Raw genomic sequence first — 20183 nt, 5'->3', positions numbered from 1 at the left:
ACATATTTATTTCTAAACTTTACGAGTACCAAGTCGCCCACATTGTTTTTTGCGAGAGGTCCTAACCAGCCCACCCTTCGGACACTTAATATGGTCCCGTCTAAATTGAAGGGCAGAAGTCTATTTTTGGTAAGCCAGTACACTACCTTGTTCCTTAGGTCCTGCTGACTCTCGAGTTTTCCCTTTGGGAGTTCAGGTATTCCTGAGAGGACACATACAATAGGGGCTGCCTCTGGTGGCAGATGTAGGTGGTTAGTTTTGTGAGGTAAAGTGTCATGACTAGGCGCTAATCTTTTATGAGATGACTTGACTTTATTCTGCCCAGCCCTAAGGTAAAAAGATTGTGGTGGCATGGCGGCTTTTGGGATATTTACAGATTTCATATGTGGAGCAACTGGTTGTATACTGGAGATCTTACTTTGTGAGGTGGAGATTGGCGTATCTATAGGGGCTGGATGCTGTGATTGTACGGGTCCTCCCATAGTTTTAGTAACTATTGACTTGACTTTTATAGCTTCCTCGACTCCCCTAAGCCTGTCCTCTAGGCTAGTCATTTTATCAATCAGCGGAGTTATGATTGACTTCATCATGGTTTCGAGCTCCAACAATAGGGAGGCCTGTGTAGGTGTTTTCGAAGTCGCAGTACTAGGTGTATTGCGTAAAGGTGGATTACGATGTAATTTTTGTAATTTGGCCTGACTGCCCGTGTGTTTAGCCTCATCTCTCTTCCGTTTAGCAGAGAGCACCTGGTTGGGGATTACCGGTAGAGAGTTTGCTGTTGGTTGTATTTTGCGGGGCGTTACCTGTGGAGTGTGAGTTAATTGGGAAGAGCAGCTAGACCCATGTTTAGGTGTAGATATTGGGGAAATTGGAGCTTTTTCTGGAACCAAAGGGACGTAAGAGGATTTACACAATTGATTAAGTTCATCCAATAATGATATTGCCGGGGCTATATTAGCAGTCTAAGGCGGAGAACCCAGAGCAAAAGAGCTGTCTAGAACTGGGGATCGTTCTATTCTATCTAAATCACTTGCAATGGGCAGTATAACACGCTTAAAATACAAATCCATTGTTCCCCTATGCAGGTCACCCTGGGCGGAGAGGTTTCTAAGGTCCGCTTTGCAAGACATAGCGTAGCGGCTATCACCAATAAGGAAGTTTCGTACTAAGACAATATCGACAATATGAAAGGGGCCTATTAGAAGGACCGGAAATAGTCAATGGGTAACAGTACCTTTGGTCAGTGTTCCTGGAGTATTGGCATAAGAACTAAGGGGGGTGACCCGACCCGGCCTCCTCTGGCCTTTGATAGCCGCAGATGGCCCCGCCCTTGTCCCGGGCTTAGCCCGGCGCTCTCGCGCAGCGAGCGACTGGCGTGATTATATTGGAGTTCAAAGGCGACCAGAGGATGGGGCTAACAGGGGGCGCAGACCAGTTGACAAAGGTCAGGCAGGGACTCCTGGGGAAGCGAGTCCCTGCAGCGCTACACTCCTGTGCTCTGTGGTATATCCTCACGGGCCACGCACACTCCAACACCCAGGGAGGATTCTCCAGGCGGCGTCTCTGACCGCGCAGCGGCACCTGCGAAGCGGGTGCGGGCAGTCGTTGCGGTGAAAAGAGGGTAGGTGACAGCGTCCCACGAAGGTCTCCCTGGCTATGTACAAAAGCTCCCACTTGCACCAGGGAAGAAAGTCAGTTTTTGAAGGTGTGTGCCGTCCGGGGGGCGGGGCTAACAGGGGGCGCAGACCAGCTGGCAAAGGTCAGGCAGGGACTCCTGGGGAAGCGAGTCCCTGCAGCGCTACACTCCTGTGCTGGTGGTATATCCTCACGGCCCACGCACACTCCAACACCCAGGGCGGATTCTCCAGGCGGCGTCTCTGACCGAGCAGCGGCACCCGCGAAGCGGGTGCGGGCAGTCGTTGCGGTGAAAAGAGGGTAGGTGACAGCGTCCCACGAAGGTCTCCCTGGCTATGTACAAAGGCTCAGTGAATGGAGCTCAGGAAATAGAAAGCTCCTGTTACTTGATGCCTACATTGCCACCTAACTCAAAGATGCCTCATTTAAATAAAATCAAAGCTATTCCAAAGCCTGTTTTTCTTTGTTATGTTAAGAGTATTTGTATACCGTGTTATTATCCGTGAGAGTATCCTGGCGAGGCAGGTGTGTGGGCCTTGACCACTGGCCCATTTTTGAGCTTCTTTCGGAATTCAAGCCGAGAGGAGGAGGCCCTGTTGTCGGTTGCGAGGTCGTTCCGTCCAGCCTGCTACAGACTGTAGCTCAAGAAAGGGAACTGAATGTAGTATTAAATGCAGCGGACGCCAAGTCAAACCTACACTCGTTCAAGGGTCAGCAAGTGCAGTAGGAGGAACAATAGAGCAACAGACTAAGCTAAACTCACCTATAGAAACACATCTCTTAACAATGCTGAGGAATAGCAAAACACATCAGATCAAACAAAATTGCTCCACAGCACCTGTGCAGCACATTCTCTCACTGAAGAAGTCCAGGTGCAATTGTGGGGGAAGCTGGCAGCTCCTGAAGATGTGTGCTCAAACTCTGATCCTGAACGAAGCATCCAACCATCATTCCTACAATTGACAGGAGATTTGGATTGGCATAGGATGTTTTTCCCGAATTGCCGGCAAATACACTGGTTGAACCTGAAACCTGCAATTACTCAACCTTGTTGATGAAATTTAAAGAAATGCCTGTAGTAATTCAAACTATAGTGACTGCAAGGAGAGCACTGAGGAAAGCCAAAGGGCTTCTAACCTGCCAACCAGGAATACCGAACCCAATGCAACTGCCATAACGGGTCCAAAGGATACTGAGAGCAAATGCCAATTAGAGAACGTAAGTTGTGAGCATCTGGAAACTTGTCACGAAGGTGCATTTCATGTTTGGCATATTGACAAGCCTACGAGGAAGCTGCACTCCCATAAAAAAACAAAACCTTGCTATACTTTTGACCATAAATGCAGAAAAAGCACTAAAACATTTGTCACAAAAAAGATGCTCTGCCTCTGCTGGTAAATCCTGATAACGACGAGTTAAAACTGGAAGGATCATATCAGCTTTGTGGACACCAGTCCTGAATTATAACATCAGAGGAATCCTAATAGGACTCAGGTAGGACACAAACTGGGAACCAAGGGGAAACTCAGGCCCTGGGAGGATTTGTGATTTAGTATCTGAAATCAGGAAGCCATGCTAGACCCTTGCAGGGCTGGAAAGGAAGCAGAAAATTATCACTATCACATCTCATCTACATGGGGAACACTTGATATGCAGCCTCCAAGAGAGCAGAGGCAAACATTGCTGATGGCCTAGGGCCAGAATCTGAAATTGTCCCCCCTGACTGTACCAAAGTACTAAAGCTAACATCTAGTATGTGTTGCATGGAGCATCACGAAGTAGATCTGTACAAACTCCTTGTAGGAAAGGAACATGGGAAAGGGGTACTCTAGAGTCCAACTTTGACCAAGGGCTTAGAAGGACCATCGTGGTAGATACAAAACATCTTAGTAGATGAAGAGGGCCTCCTTATTCCACCAGAGCAAAACAAATGATGACTACAGGAAGATGAGGGTCGTCCACCTATAAGTAATATCTGGGAAGAAAGGATAAGAAAACTATCATCAAATTTACACCACTTTAACTCTCCAGAAACCACCTCGACATACTCAATAGGGAAAATTCATTGAAATTAAGACAATCACTCCAGGCCTGGAACATGTGGCTTCATTATCATGAGGTTCCTGATCAAAAAAACTAAAGAGGAGGGAGATTCAGTGGAGACACTTGGGCAAACACTCACCTTGGCAAAAATAATATTATACGAGCGGGTTCTTCTGAGCTGGGGATTAGAAAGTGTACTCTATGTGGAAGAACCTTACCCAACAGTACTATAATTATATAGGGGGAAACAAGATATACCTGCAGATCTTTATGTGGCCTAAGTCCAGATTACATGAATAAATAACACATCTTAAATCTCAAAGTTATATTCCACTCCCCAAATGCGGGTAAAAAGGAAATCTCAGTGACAGGCAAATCTGATGACAAGGATTGACGGAGCTTTGAAAAATGGGACTGGCTGGTGGCTGCCTTGGCAAGTACTACAAGTGCCTCAGCATAGGAATTATCTCTTGTATGGCAACCTCGATACTCGCACCTTTATACAGGATTACTACTGTATGAAGAGGTTGGAGAAGATAAACGTTATAGTAAGTTGGGATATTGTTGTGTTATGACAGAAAATATAGGATGATGACTGGGCAGCCAATACAAGTTTCTTTGACATGTGGCGTTTCAACAAAATAGTGTCTACACACAGTATTGTATTCCAGTCACTAAGTGCAGAAAAGGGGGAGTCTTACCATCTGGGTCTCTGTTGCTCTAGTGGTGAAAGTACCAGTAAAACCATCGACAAACATAATCTGCAACATATTGCGCTGGAAATGGGTAGCAGAGTACTTGCCACTTTCAAAGTCTACTATTCACTGGAGCACAGCAAGTGAAAGACATCAGTATTCATAACGCTAGAAACCGAAGTGATGAATTCAACAGCTGGAGCAAAGGAAGCGGAACCTGGAATTATTCTAATTTATGGCGACTGCAACACAAAGCCAGATCAAGGAGTTTTCAAAAAGGAATTCATTTATGAGGAGAATGCGAGGAGCCCGCCGGAGCTCAATATGAAATGGTGGCAAAACTCCAGGAAGGTAAGCCAATGTGGGTCAAGGATGGCAGGAGGCGGCCATCGCGCTCTCAGTGGGCACACTGACATGCATACCCAGGCAAAAATACCTTTACAGAATCAACTTTGTTGATTATGTGGTACTCCGTAATCAATAATTGTCGTGAGATTGCAACACAGAATAGAACGCAAACATGACCCACTCATTGTGCATAATTGTACAGGCCCCATCTCAATTTGAGCACCCATTGGCACTGGCAGATCTAGTTCTTAATTCAAACCAAAGGCCATTCAGAAATAGATGGGTATCCTTATTCTCTGAAAAGAAAATCTCAAAAGAACCAGTTCAGAGACCTACCAGAAACTTGAGAGCCCCAAAACGGACACTCATTGAAACCTTTGAGAATTTACTTGAATTAATCTCCTCAAATTTTACAAAGACCAAGAATCGACATCAAGCAAAAATAATATGTCAAGCTAAAGATAGTTTGACGAATGTACCATGAATAAATAGTTAACACAGGTCCTTAGATATCAATGAACAAGGCTAGCAGGGGACACACCACTGAAAGGTCTGACAAAAGTCTGTGTGAAAAGCACATTAAGCAACACAGACTCAGTGGGTCCCCAGTGAGTCTAGACCTGGGATATAGAGACTAAGAATGGTTAAATCACTCCACTTTACTGTACAAAAGTGGCAAGTTAGTGTTTTCTGAAATCTGAGACGAAATGCAAACAGCTAGACTCTGAGAGTTGAACACTGAAGCGTCGCTATTTGCCAACAGGGCCCTGCAATTTACTAAACATCAGGTTGTCCATGCAATGCTTGGTCAAAACGAGATACAGCATCTTTCCCTGAGGGAGTACCCTTAATCCTCTGTTGTGCCTGGATTATCCTGAGGGCTCCAGTTTCAACAGCAGTCTTCAACGCAGTCTGCAAACTTAGTGAAGTCCCATGCTCTTGGAGAATCACATACATTGTGCCAATCTTCAAGAAGGGCTCCTAATTAGATCCAGATAATTATCTCCCAATCTTACTGTCGGATGGAGCTGGGAAAATAGATGGAACTTTTAACTAGATTGCATACAAGACTGGGCAGAAAGGGAAAGGATCTTAATCTGCATTCAGGCAGCTTAAAAAAAGGGGTGGGCACAGCACTGCAGTGTTGCTCTGAAATATCTTCTGCATCTTCCAATGATCAGGTATGGAGAAAAAAAGTAGACGTGGGTGTTTAAAAGGGTTACACACTACCCCCACTATTAATTACTGTGTATATAAATACATGTGAGCAGCTACCTACATTCCCTCAATTTGAAGACACAGAAATTGGGCAATGAATGAACACCTGCTTGCCAACAATGCAGCAATTTCAACTCAGACAGAGCTTCCCATACCTCACTTGCTGAAGGTTTCTGAAACTTACAGCACCATTAAAAGAAAGCTTGCCATAAACGCAAGACAATTTTATGATTATAAACCCCAAAATAATTTGAAGAGTACCCTTTGTGCCAGTTTAACTCTTCTGGAGCTAATCAATAACTTTGATTATTTAGGCATACTGTACAAACCTAAACTGAATTGGGCCTTTAAAAAAAGGGAAAAATGTACTCTATTAACCAAAGTGTGGGAGTTGTACTTCACTGTAAGAACAAAAGGTTGGAACTACAATCCAATCAATTTTTGACATTCATAGAATGAAAGGTGCAGCATTCACTGTATGTAGTGCAGACTTATAGGTCTTTAGCAAAGTAATCAAGCTTCAAAGATTGAACACTGCTTCCTACTGCACCTGAGGAACACGTAGCCCCATGAAAGCCTTATGACTCAATCTGGTGTAAAGGAAATAATTCATCTAAAAACAGTGCTGTTCAAGATTCGACTGCGGTTGAATTCTGCAGTAAAAACTGTATCTAAAATCGTTGCTTGATATTTTGACCCCAGAGGGCTCAGCGAAAGTTCAGTGTCTAAACCATATTAACAAAATACAAAAGCAGTAGGATGCTTTAGCCTCTGGGACAACCAGAGCCCAGTGAACAAGACCAAGAATTGTTTTAGTAAAAGCAAATTACTAGAAATTGAAAAAATATAACACCTGTAAAGTGCTATAGAAGGTAGCATATCGGTCTACCTAAAGGGAAAGAACACAAATATCTGTGAACCCTATTTGACATCATACTCCTAGAGATACGAAGAACTTCTATATAAAATGCAGGCTTGGAGCCTTACCTGTGCTTGCCTGCACTCGGAGATTGTCTGTAAGGTCTATAGGGTCCTGTAGCTGTTACCGTGGCGGGCCTGACATTTTGAGCCAATTCATGCATTTTTGTACGAAACCCTTGTTTAAGTAAGGGTCTACTCCGCCCGTTGTTTGGGCAGTATATCATCATACTAAGAGGCAGTGGCGTTTTGCTGCTCAACGGATGAGGCTGTGATTTCTTTGCCTGTTCCAGCCTACATTGCATCTGCCTGGTGGCCCACAAGGCAGAATCCTGATGCTATCCAATAATACATTCGGCAGTCATTCTAAAATGATTAATATGGCCTCATGTTTTATGTTGTTATTTAAAATGATCAAGTATTTGTGATTTTTATTGTAATGCTTTCAGCTGGAATAAAAAGAGATTGTTTAATGATTAAGAGTAAGCTTTCGCTGATGAGTGCAACCCACTTCTGGTTACAGGAATAGATGTTAGCCACTGAGCGGCTGAATCTCCTGTGAGTTCCTTTCAGGTTCTATGGTGGATATAGAATGAGCTTTCAGATCTTTGTTCAATGCCCCCCTTCTCCAAATAGAAAGTATGGTGAGCGTTATCTTGCCACTGAGCCCTATCACACTTTGGTTTTCTTTTTCTGACAGAACATGCACTCATAACTTCGGTCGTGTCATTCGTCATGAAAGAAGAGGAAGAAACCATCTCTGTAGACCAGCAGCATTCTGAGAGGAAAGGGAGCATCAGTAATAAGACAGGTATGTGCAGGTTTCTCATTACTGTAATAAAAAAATCTGTACGACTAATACACTGGTAGTAAAACTTTCAGACACCCGAAGACACTGCATTGTCCTCACTCGCTTGAGATTGACTCCCATACACAGATCCCATCTGTTTGGATTATTTGTATAGATAATGATGTTGCTGCTGTTGTCAGTATTCCAGAATTCAGGTTGCTTGACCTGGGTAAGAGTGGGACAAGCAAATGTGAGGCGGTAATTGGACAAACCAAAGTTCACAAGTGGAGTTAGATGGGTCCATAGTGCAAAGATTGCGCAAGTAAAGGCAGTCAAGGTCGTAATGGATAGTAAAAGAGGATGTGGCCTAACGGCTAGGGCGGTCGACCTTAACGCTGAGGAACCAGTTTGAGTCTCGGCAGGGACGCTCAACACCCTGTGATTCTGGGCAAATCACGTAATCTCCCCGTGCCTAACAAAAAACAAACAAAAAATGAATGTGTCCATTTGTAACGCAACTGGTGCTCATGTAAAGCGCTCCGATCACTTGGGGTCTAGTTTGCGCTATGTAAAACTTCCAAAAAAACAAACACAAAAAATAAAAATATGTAGGCACACTTTCCTTGCAGGGATTTCTTGAAGTGAGCAGTGTTGCTACAGAAAGAAATATAGCAAATATACAATAAAACAGGACTGGGATTAGATCACCTAAAATACTCCTCTGTAATGGCGCTATGTTGTTCCATAGGAAGATTTTAAAAATTTTACTTATCTCAGAAAATAACTCCACGAGCTTCAGACCTGTCTTTAAGCCATTGATTCAAAGTCATTAATACCCCCCTTAACATTGCCCTTTGACTAAGGTGCCATAGTCCATCACAGTGTATGTGAAAGAAAAGTGTCCCCACAGTTTAGAAGGATCATCTAGAAAAACCCTTGGAGTGACATTCAAAGATGTGTGGGGCGACAGAAAGCATGAGTATTAAAATCTACCAGCAGAGAATTGTTATACAACTTAATGCGGCGGCATGAATTATCACATGGCCTCTCAACTATTAGACCTCATAGCACTTTTTACTCCAAGTGTTTAGTAATGATAAGAATCAATTTATTTCTGTTGACATAACTAACAACCCCCAGTGTATTATATTAAGTATGTGATACATTTCCATCATTTTCACACGCAATTGATCCACATTCAAATATAGAGCATTGGTAGAGTCTGAGCTATGATTTAATCTCATTTAGCGCCTTGAGTAGCAGTGCGTAAGCTGATCAGAGATTCTGATTGACATCCCAGTCTAGAATCTTCAAGAAGTGCTCCACCAATCCTGTCTTCATTCATGCCTCCTGCTTTACCTCCACACTTCACAACTCTTAGTCTTTCTGCTGCACCACTCGGCCACATGTAAGAGTACAACCTTCATGACATCCATACACTGCCCACCAAAACATTCATTAGCAGAATCGATCTCTGTCTGCACTCCCTGTCCCCCTTTCATGCAACAAAGCTATCCACCACCATCTCACCTCCACCACCACCTCACCCTCTCATGCTACAAAGCCATCACCCACCACCTCACCCTCTCATGATATGAAGCTATCCACCACCACCTCACCCTCTAATGCTAGGAAGCTGTGCCCCACCACCTCACCCTCTTATGCTACAAAGTTATCCACCACCACCTCACCCTTTGATGCTACGAAGCTATCCACCAGCACCTCACCCTCTAATGCTAGGAAGCTGTGCCCCACCACCTCACCCTCTTATGCTACAAAGTTATCCACCACCACCTCACCCTCTAATGCTACGAAGCTATCCACCACCACCTTACCCTCTCATGCTACAAAGCTATCCACCACCACCTCACCATCTCATGCCATGAAATTATCCACCACCACCTCACCCTATCATGCTACAAAGCTATCCACCACCACCTTACCCTCTCATGCCATGAAGCTATCCACCACCACCTCACTCTCATGCCATGAAGCTATCCACCACCACCTCACTCTCTCATGCTACAAAGCTATCCACCACCACCTCACCCTCTCATGGTACAAAGCTATCCACCACCACCTCACCCTCATATCGTTTTAAAAATACTTTCAAAGTCAATTTTTTTTTTTTTAAGTAAAAGGAAAGTCTATGAGCTTGCATCGAGGTATACCAGCACAAGAAGGTACATGCAGCGAAGCTCCCAATAGAATTAATAAGTCTTGAGAAATAAATAAATGGAACTTATCTTGAAGGTAGATGTAGTAGTTGATATTCAAAGTTCAAAGTAGATCAGTAGAGAAATTGCAGAGTTGAAGGTCTAACACTAGTATTCAAAGAAAGACCATTCAGGATCATGAACACTGAAGTCTGATCAGATCTTCTTGAAGAAATTTCAACGTGGGTTCAGGGAAGTGCTGACTTGACCACCTCGTCGCCAAATTATGTTGCGTCCAAGAAACACAGTAGAGAGGAGTAAACTTATAAATAAGTTTAATCTTGAAGACAAGTACAGCACCAGATCTGCCAGAGTGTTCCTTCATCAAGTTTCAGTCTTCAACTGAAGATTACAAGCTTAACATTCTATGATTACCTAGCAGCCTAAGCACTAGGACTAAGCAGTCTAATGAAGAACACATAGGAAAACTAATAAAACATAAAGATAAAGAAACACAGGAAACACAGGATATAACACCCTCTCATGCTACAAAGCTATCCACCACCTCCTCACACTCTCATGCTATAAAGCCAATAACCACCACCTCACCCTCTCATGCTATAAAGCCATCCACCACCAGCTCACCCTCTCATGCTATAAAGCCATCCACCACCACCTCACCCTCTCATGCTACAAAGCCATCCACCACCACCTCACCCTCTCATGCTACTAAGTTATCCACCACACGTCACCCTCTAATGCTAGGAAGCTGTCCACCACCACCTCACCCTCTCCTGCTACAAAGCTATCCACCACCATCTCACCACCACCACCTCACCCTCTCATGCTACGAAGCTATCCACCACCACCTCACCCTTTCATGTTACGAAGCTATCCACCAGCACCTCACCCTCCAATGCTACAAAGCTATCCACCACCACCTCACCCTCTCATGCTACAAAGCTATCCACCACCACCTCACTCTCTCGTGCTACAAAGCTATCCACCACCACCTCACCCTCTCATGCTATGAACCTATCCACCACCACCTCACGCTCTCATGCAACAAAGCCATCATCCACCACCTCACCCTCTCATGCTGTAAAGCCATCCACCACCACCTCACCCTCTCATGCTGTAAAGCCATCCACCACCACCTCACCCTCTCATGCTACAAAGCTATCCACCACCACCTCATCCTCTCATGCTACAAAGCTATCCACTACCACCTCACCCTCTCAAGCTATACAGCCATCCACCACCACCTCACCCTCTCATGCAACAAAGCCATCACCCAGTGTGGCTCACCGATTAGAGCGGCAGACCCTGAGGCAGAGGTCTGGTCCAGACCAGGGTTCAATCCCCATCGCGGCAGGGTCTTGGGCTCAATGTCCTCGGTGCCTACTCTAATCATGGATTCCACTCTGCAACTCTGGGCAATAGCTGTCAGGTCCGTGTTCATTTGTTTTTAAGTAGTCAAGTACTTTCATTTAGTGCTAGTGTTTATAGTTGGCACCGATCACAAGGCTAGATCAACTCTGGGTTAGTTTAGGTTTCACTCATTCGCTGCGGGCGGAATTCAACATGGCCGCCTAATCCGGGCGATTAGCGTTCTAGTGTTTGCAGGCACGCGCTTCTCCTCAGCTGTGTTTGTGGCTCTCGTCGAGTTGAGCTACGCACTTCAACTGACGAATTTGTTGGAAACGGTCGCATTCCTTGCCCGTGTTCCATTTCTCGAGCATATTTCGAGTTAGAACTTCGGAATAAAGGTCGTGAGTATAACAACGTCAGCTAATTCTTCTGCCGCTTTGCTGTAAGTTAATTTAGAGACTTTTTTTGAGAAGATTTGAGTTCCTGTAAGGGTTCTGGAAAATAAATAGGATTGCCTCTTTGGCTGAACCATCCTTCAAATTCAGTGAAGACTAGTATTGAAGAAAAGATTGAAAGAGACTTTGAGTTGAAGTATAGCAAGACATGGAGCAATATTGAACTGTACTCTAAGCTCTAAGATACGTACCAGATACATCTGAAGTTTTCCGGAGGAGTCTTTCCACCCTCCATGTATGTGTGATTATATATATATAATATACTTTCCATCTTTAGAGAAGACGTCCTCGATGCAACCTCAGCAGTTTCCTTGGTTTACCTAGAGGATAAGAGAAAAAGATAAGAAGGTACATAGAATTCCTAAGGGCTGGTAAAAGACACAGAGCAAGGGTAAAAGGTTTGCATAAAGTAATAAGTAGTTAATTTCTTGTAGAAGTTCCAAACCTTGATGTCAGTGTAAGCGCAAGACAATCTGTACTAAAGAAACGGTTAGCCACTCTGCACACACAGGTACTCTTAGTAGAATAAGGATTATTGGGAAAAGTTTAGATTGTGAATAGTTTTCTTGAGCATATTGTTCCTTTCCAGAAATAGCTAAAAGAAGAAAGAAAAAGACAAAGTCAAAAGAAGAACGAAGTAGACGTGGTGTGTTTCTCTCTCATTCCAAATCCCCTTTCCCCCCTCTTGGATGCATGAGTCCTTGAGACTTGGGTATCTGGGTAGGAGGTTAGAGTGATAGCATTGGTTCCAGCGGAAATACAGAATTCTGATGTCAGGTACTCAACAATAGCTTGCTTAATCTCCACACCGGCCCTAACAACGCTAGGATGCCTGGCTTCACATTGGGGGTGCCCAGGAGTGGACACCTCACTGGAACAGGCCAGAAGGGTTCCACAGCGGTATTCGTACAGCGCTTAGAGACCCCTGGGTGATAGGCGTTATACAAATCCAAATTACATTACAATTACAAATTTCAATTACATTATCTCACCCTCTCATGCCATAAAGCCATCCAACTACCACCTCACCCTCTCATGCTACGAAGCTATCCACCACAACGTCACCCTCTAATGCTAAGAAGCTATCCACCACCACCACCTCACCCTCGCATGCAACAAAGCCATCATCCACCACCTCACCCTCTCATGCTATAAAGCCATCCACCACCACCTCACCCTCTAATGCTAGGAAGCTATCCACCACTGCCTCATCCTCTCATGCTATAAAGCCATCCACCACCACCTCAGCCTCTCATGCTACGAAGCTATCCACCACAACGTCACCCTCTAATGCTAAGAAGCTCCCCACCACCACCTCACCCTCTCATGCTACATAGCCATCCACCACCTCCTCACCCGCTCATGCTACGAAGCTATTCACCCCAACCTCACCACCTCACCTTCTCAAGCTATAAAGCAATCCACCACCACCTCACCCTCTCATGCAACAAAGCCATTACCCACCACCTCACCCTCTCATGCTATAAAACCATCCAACCACCACCTCAACCTCTCATGCTTCGAAGCTATCCACCACCACCTCACCCTCTCATGCTACGAAGCAATCCACCACCACCTCACCCTCTCCTCCTACAAAGCTATCCCCAACCACCTTACCCTCTCATGCTACAAAGCTATCCACCACCACCTCACCCTTTCATGCGACAAAGCTATCCACCACCAGCTCACCCTCTCATGCAACAAAGCCATCCTCCACCACCTCACCCTCTCATGCTATAAAGCCAACCAACCACCACCTCACCCTCTCATGCTACGAAGCTATCCACCACAACGTCACCCTTTAATGCTAAGAAGCTACCCACCACCACCTCACCCTCTCATGCTACATAGTAATCCACCACCACCTCACCCTCTCATGCAACAAAGCCATCACCCACCACCTCACCCTCTCATGCTATAAAGCCAACCAACCACCACCTCACCCTCTCATGCTATGAAGCTATCCACCACAACGCCACCCTTTAATGCTAAGAAGCTACCCACCACCACCTCACCCTCTCATGCTACATAGCAATCCACCACCACCTCACCATCTCATTCTACGAAGCTATCCACCACCACCTCACCCTCTCATGCAACAAAGCTATCCCCCACCACCTCACCCTCTCATGCAACGAAGCTATCCACCACTACCTCACCCTCTCATACAACAAAGCCATCCACCACCACCTCACCCTCTCATGCTACGAAGCTATCCACCACCAGCTCACCCTCGCATGCTATGAAGCTATCCACCACCACCTCACCCTCTCATGCTACGGAGCTATTAACCAACACCTCACCCTCTCATGCTGCAACGCTATCCACCACCACCTCACCCTCTCATGCAACCAAGCTATCCACCACCACCTCACCCTATTATACAACAAAGCCATCCACCACCACCTCACCCTCTCATGCTATGAAGCTATCCACCACCATCTCACCCTCTCATGCTATGAAGCTATCCACCACCACCTCACCCTCTCATTCTATGAAGCTATATACCACCACCTCACCCACTCATGCAACGAAGCTATCCACCACCACCTCACCCTCTCATACAACAAAGCCATCCACCACCTCACCCTCTCATGCTGCGAAGCTATCCACCACCACCTCACCCTCGCATGCTACGAAGCTATCCACCACCACCTCACCCTCTCATTCTATGAAGCTATCCACCACTACCTCACCCTCTCAGGCTATAAAGCCATCCACCACCACCTCACCCTATCATGCTATGAAGCTATCCACCACCACCTCACCCTCGCATACTAGAAAGCCATCCACCACCACCTCACCCTCTCATGCTACAAAGCTATCCACCACCACCTCACCCTTTCATGCTACAAAGCTATTCACCACCACCTCACGCTCTCATGCTACAAAGCTATCCACCACCACCTCACCCTCTCATGCTACAAAGCTATCCACCACCACCTCACCCTCTCATGCAACCAAGCTATCCACCACCACCTCACCCTATTATACAACAAAGTCATCCACCACTACCTCACCCTCTCATGCTACGTAGCTATCCACCACCACCTCATCCTCTTATGCTATGAAGCTATCCACTACCACCTCACCCTCTCATGCTATGAAGCTATCCACCACCACCTCACCCTTTCATGTGACAAAGCTATCCACCACCAGCTCACCCTCTCATGCTACAAAGCAATCCACCACCACCTCACCCTCTCATGCAACAAAGCCATCATCCACCACCTCACCCTCGCATGCTATGAAGCTATGCACCACCACCTCACCCTCTCATGCTACAAAGCTATCCACCACCACCTCACCCTCTCATGCTACGAAGCTATCCACCACCATCTCACCCTCTCATGCTATGAAGCTATCCACCACCACCTCACCCTTTCATGTGACAAAACTATCCACCACCAGCTCACCCTCTCATGCTACAAAGCTATCCACCACCACCTCACCCTCTCATGCACCAAAGCCATCATGCACCACCTCACCCTCTCATGCTATAAAGCCATCCACCACCACCTCACCCTCTCATGTTACAAAGCTATCCACCACCACCTCTGTCAAGATTACGTTCCACAGGATCCGGTCGTTGATAATGGGGGTCCACCTCCTAACGTCACCAACTCCCTGATCTTAGAACACAGGGAATTGGAACCATTAAGCGAGGGATGGCAGGAACGGAGAGGGGACTGCTGGGACAAAGGCTCTGAAATGATATAGAAACAGACAACACAGTTAAACACAACATAGCAACATCATATCTACACTCTTCAATTCTCGCTAAGAATGTAACACCAGACGGCTACTCTACACACCTGAACCACAGAGTCTATTTATACCCAGCAGAGTAAACAATGAAAACAAAAGGAAGGCGTCTTAGCTCTCTCCACCTGCATAGAGCCACAGAATGTCAGCAGCTACTAAAAAGCACAGCAAAGGCAAAGTACACCAAAGGTTTATCAACACCTGGAATATTGTAACACCATATCCAGCTTGCTGTAAAAGGAAATATGCCTGAGGTTGAATCCCAACCAAAACAACGAACTGTAGATAGTGGCAGTCACCAACATGAATCTCCATACATGGGAACCAAATAAATCCACAGAATCACGGCAGCAAGTGGTAGGCCAACACACCTTGCTCCGCTACAAACGAAGAAATGATTAATCATTTAACGGTAGCGCGTGGCCAGCCGATACACGGCGCTCTGCTTTTAGCTGAAAGGAAATGGAGAACACAGTAACATGTGGCAGCCACCACGATGTTCCGCGATCTAGCGAAATCAGGGAGGAACGATGCAGACACGAGTGGCCAGCCGACTCAACGCGTTGTAGAACAATTTGAGCGCAGCCGCGCTGATGCTCCCGGAGCCCCTGGAGCAGGAGAAGAAGCTACAATGCTATCCACCACCACCTCACCCTCTCATGCTACAAAGCTATTCACCACCACCTCACCCTCTCATGCTACAAAGCTATCCACCACCACCTCACCCTCTCATGCTACAAAGCCAGCCACCACAACTTCACCCTGTAATACTAAGAAGCTATCCACCACCATCTCACCCTCTCATGCTATGAAGCTATTCACCACCACCTCACCGTCTCATACTACAAAGCCAGCCACCACCACTTCACCCTCCCATGCTACGAAACTATCCACCACCACCTCACCCTCTAATACTAGGAAGTTATCCACCACCACCTCACTCTCTAATGCTACGAAAGTATCCACCACCAACTTACCCTCTAATACTAGGAAGCTATCCACCACCACCACCTCAACCTCTCATGCTACGAAGCTATCCACCACCACCTCACCTCCCGTGCTGCAAAGCTATCCACCATCACCTCAACCTCTTATGCTACGAAGCGATCCACCACCACCTCACCTCACCACCACCTCACCGTCAAATTCAAGGAAGCTATCCACCTCCCCCTCAAACTCTCATGCTACAAAGTTATCCAGCACCACCTCACCCTCTCGTGTTACAAAGTTATCCACCACCACCTCACCCTCTCATGCTACAAATCTATCCACCACCACCTCACCCTCTCATGCTACGAAGCTACCCACCACCACCTCACCCTCTTATGCTACAAAGCTATCCACCACCAGCTCACCCTCTCATGCTACAAAGCTATCCACCACCACCGCACTCTCTCGTGCTACAAAGTTATCCACCATACCAGCCTCTGGCTGCGTTGTGCCCCATCTCCAGTGCTAATACCTCTCACTACACTGAGTGGCGGATTTTTAAAGCTTCAATATCCTGCCCATCGGCGCTCCTTTAAAATGTCTGCCATCTCATTGCAAAGGAGATTGGTGCATTGGGCACTCTGAGGACTTCATCCTCCTGGTGCCACTGGCCTGTGGCATAGGGGGCCTGGAAACCTGGATGGCTAGATGAATTCATGCCTGAGGGTGTATTAATAGATGCTTGGCTAGTGTGGGAGTGTAAATGTAAGCATGCTTGGATGGCAAAGTGTATACGTGTATGGAGGGGTGGTTATATATGAGCGAGTGGGTGGATAAACAGATTGGGTGTGAATGCTTAAGTGTGAGTGAGGTATAAACCATCCATTCACTCATCCATCCTTCCACTCATTCTTAAAATTCCCCATTCATACCTTTGTGCAGTCACACCCCCAATTATTCATCCATCCATGCACCCATGCATCCATTCATCCAATCATGAATTCAGTCTGTCACCCTCTCATGGACTTGCGCACCTAACTGTTGACCCATTCTCACATTCATCCGTTCACCTATCTACACTACTTCACCCACAAAATTGCAAATCAACAAAAAAGCATTTTCATGTATAAAGGATTTAGACCTATTGGTGATGTCAATGCATGTTTTATTAGCAGTGTATTTTTCCTTTTTTCAGAGTTTTCGTTTTACGTCAGTGTTACATTTTAAGGGTTTGGGACCCTGGGCCTAAACACATTTTTTGGCCTCTTTTTGTGACGTTTCAGAATACCAAGTGTGTAGAAATGACACATCTCCTTGATGAATTTCCCCGTGTGTATTCAGAGATAGTGAGAAAGGACTAGAGTTGGCAAGAGCTCATCAACATCGATACGCTACAGCTTGTTGAGGTTCCACGTCCCTATTTAAGCAGACTGAATTTTAGCATTACAAGAAACAGTAAAATTATTTTAAAAAGTTTAGATTTAAAAAAAGAAAAATGTAACTAAGAAAGTTGTGGGGTGAGTTCCAATATTTTTTTTCAGGCACACATGAGGTTAACTATATGCATTCTTTTAAAATTAGAAGTGTTAGTTAGGGTCATCATCGATGTCATAGTCTCTGACCTTACAGAATATAATTCTCCCTAAGGTTCCCAAAATCATATGTATTCAAGCCATACCATGTTGTCATACATGGCACATACATACTCCTTTATGCCGTCCTGTGAATTCTCGCCATGATACATGCATTTTGAAATGTTGTTTTTTCATAAAGAGTGCATATGAAACCATTCCTAATGTTCAAAGTCTGCAGCACTGAACTATTTAAGCAGTTCCTCTTCACAACTGCCTAGAAGACCCACGTTATGTGCCCTATGTATTTGAAAATTGTAATATAAAAATGCCTCATTTTTTTTATTTTTATTTCTTTGGAGGAGAATTATTTGGGCACCACAGAGGCAACACGCACCCTATTTATACGGCATTCACCTGCTCCTCGCTTTATGCCCCGTCCTGAAGAAAACAAAATACAGGTTCTCTTACAGAGCAAAGTTAAGCGAATAATATGCATTTCTTGCTCTTTTTATTACTGGTTTAGCCCAAAAGCCAGGTTACCAGAGCTGCCAGGTCTGGCATTAAACTGTGGTCTTGGGATCACTCTTTTCGTGAGTTTATAGAACCTACAGGGTTCACCTGTCAGCTCCAACCTATTCATTGTAGAGTATCTTCTCTGTTTTGGAAACTTAATTCGGGAATGAGCTCCCCACTGTTTGGCTACAGCATGTAGGTCTCATCCCTGGCTGCAGGGACTGTTCAGTGCAAAGAGGTTGATGCCCGCCCGCTCCACACCTATGTGTGTGTGTGTGTGTGTGTGTGTGTGTCTCCTCCTGCGCACTCACATTAAAACTGCTCTTTGTGTGGGGGCAGTGTGCACCGTCTGTGCCCCTGTGGAGGGTGTTTCTTACGCGGCTGGTGCCCCTTGTAGTTCCTGCTCCTGTAGCCAAAGGTAGTTTGAGGAAGGGAAGCTTGCCCTTGTGTTGTATCTGCCGTTCCATTTGTATGTGTGTGCAAGGGAGGCTTGTCCTTGTGTTGTATCCGCTGTTCCATTTGTATGTGTGTGCCAGGGAGGCTTGCCCTTGTGTTGTATCTTCTGTTCCATTTGTATGTGTTTGCAAGGGAGACATGCCCTTGTGTTGTATCTGCTGTTCCATTTGTATGTGTGTGCCTGGGAGGCTTGCCTTTGTGTTGTATCTTCTGTTCCATTTGTATGTGTGTGCCAGGGAGGCTTGCCTTGTGTTGTATCTGCTGTTCCATTTGTATGTGTGTGCCAGGGAGGCTTGCCCTTGTGTTGTATCTGCTGTTCTATTTGTATGTGTTTGCAAGGGAGGTTTGCCCTTGTGTTGTATCTGCTGTTCCATTTGTATGTGTGTGCAAGGGAGGCTTGCCCTTGTGTTGTATCTGCTGTTCCATTTGTATGTGTGTGCAAGGGAGGCTTGCCCTTGTGTTGTATCTTCTGTTCCATTTGTATGTGTGTGCAAGGGAGGCTTGCCCTTGTGTTGTATCTGCTGTTCCATTTGTATGTGTGTGCAAGGGAGGCTTGCCCTTGTGTTGTATCTGCTGTTCTATTTGTATGTGTTTGCAAGGGAGGTTTGCCCTTATGTTGTATCTGCTGTTCCATTTGTATGTGTGTGCAAGGGAGGCTTGCCCTTGTGTTGTATCTGCTGTTCCATGTGTATGTGTGTGCAAGGGAGGCTTGCCCTTGTGTTGTATCTGCTGTTCCATTTGTATGTGTGGAAGGGACCTTATGTTGTATCTGCTGTTCCATTTGTATGTGTGTGCAAGGGAGGCTTGCCCTTGTGTTGTATCTGCTGTTCCATTTGTATGTGTGTGCCAGGGAGGCTTGCCCTTGTGTTGTATCTGATGTTCCATTTGTATATGTGTGCCAGGGAGGCTTGCCCTTATGTTGTATCTGCTGTTCCATTTGTATGTGCGTGCAAGGGAGGCTTGCCCTTGTGTTGTATCTACTGTTCCATTTGTATGTGTGTGCCAGGGAGGCTTGCCCTTGTGTTGTATCTGCTGTTCCACATGTATATGTGTGTCAGGGAGGCTTGCCCTTGTGTTGTATCTGCTGTTCCATTTGTATGTGTGTGCAAGGGAGGCTTGCCCCTGTGTTGTATCTGCTGTTCCATTTGTATGTGTGTGCAAGGGAGGCTTGCCCTTGTATTGTATCTGCTGTTCCATTTGTATGTGTGTGCAAGGGAGGCTTGCCTTGTGTTGTATCTGCTGTTCCATTTGTATGTGTGTGCAAGGGAGGCTTGCCCTTGTGTTGTATCAGCTGTTCCATTTGTATGTGTGTGCAA

The 20183-nt window shown here is 45.7% G+C and overlaps 1 protein-coding gene across 6 annotated transcripts in view; it reads left to right on the top strand.

Moving 5' to 3' along the window:
- LOC147700854 (uncharacterized) overlaps positions 1-20183 on the top strand; it is a 167359-nt gene that overhangs the window by 65061 nt on the left and 82115 nt on the right. For all 6 annotated transcript variants that reach the window (XM_086929755.1, XM_086929751.1, XM_086929750.1 and 3 more), the window contains one exon: positions 7558-7668. In XM_086929755.1, the coding sequence (XP_086785881.1) occupies positions 7558-7668 (111 nt within the window). The remainder of the gene's footprint in view (positions 1-7557; positions 7669-20183) is intronic.

Source organism: Lissotriton vulgaris, chromosome 7 (genome assembly GCF_964263255.1).
Source record: "Lissotriton vulgaris chromosome 7, aLisVul1.2, whole genome shotgun sequence".
NCBI lineage: Eukaryota > Metazoa > Chordata > Amphibia > Caudata > Salamandridae > Lissotriton > Lissotriton vulgaris.
This window is presented reverse-complemented; position numbering and strand designations above follow the sequence as displayed.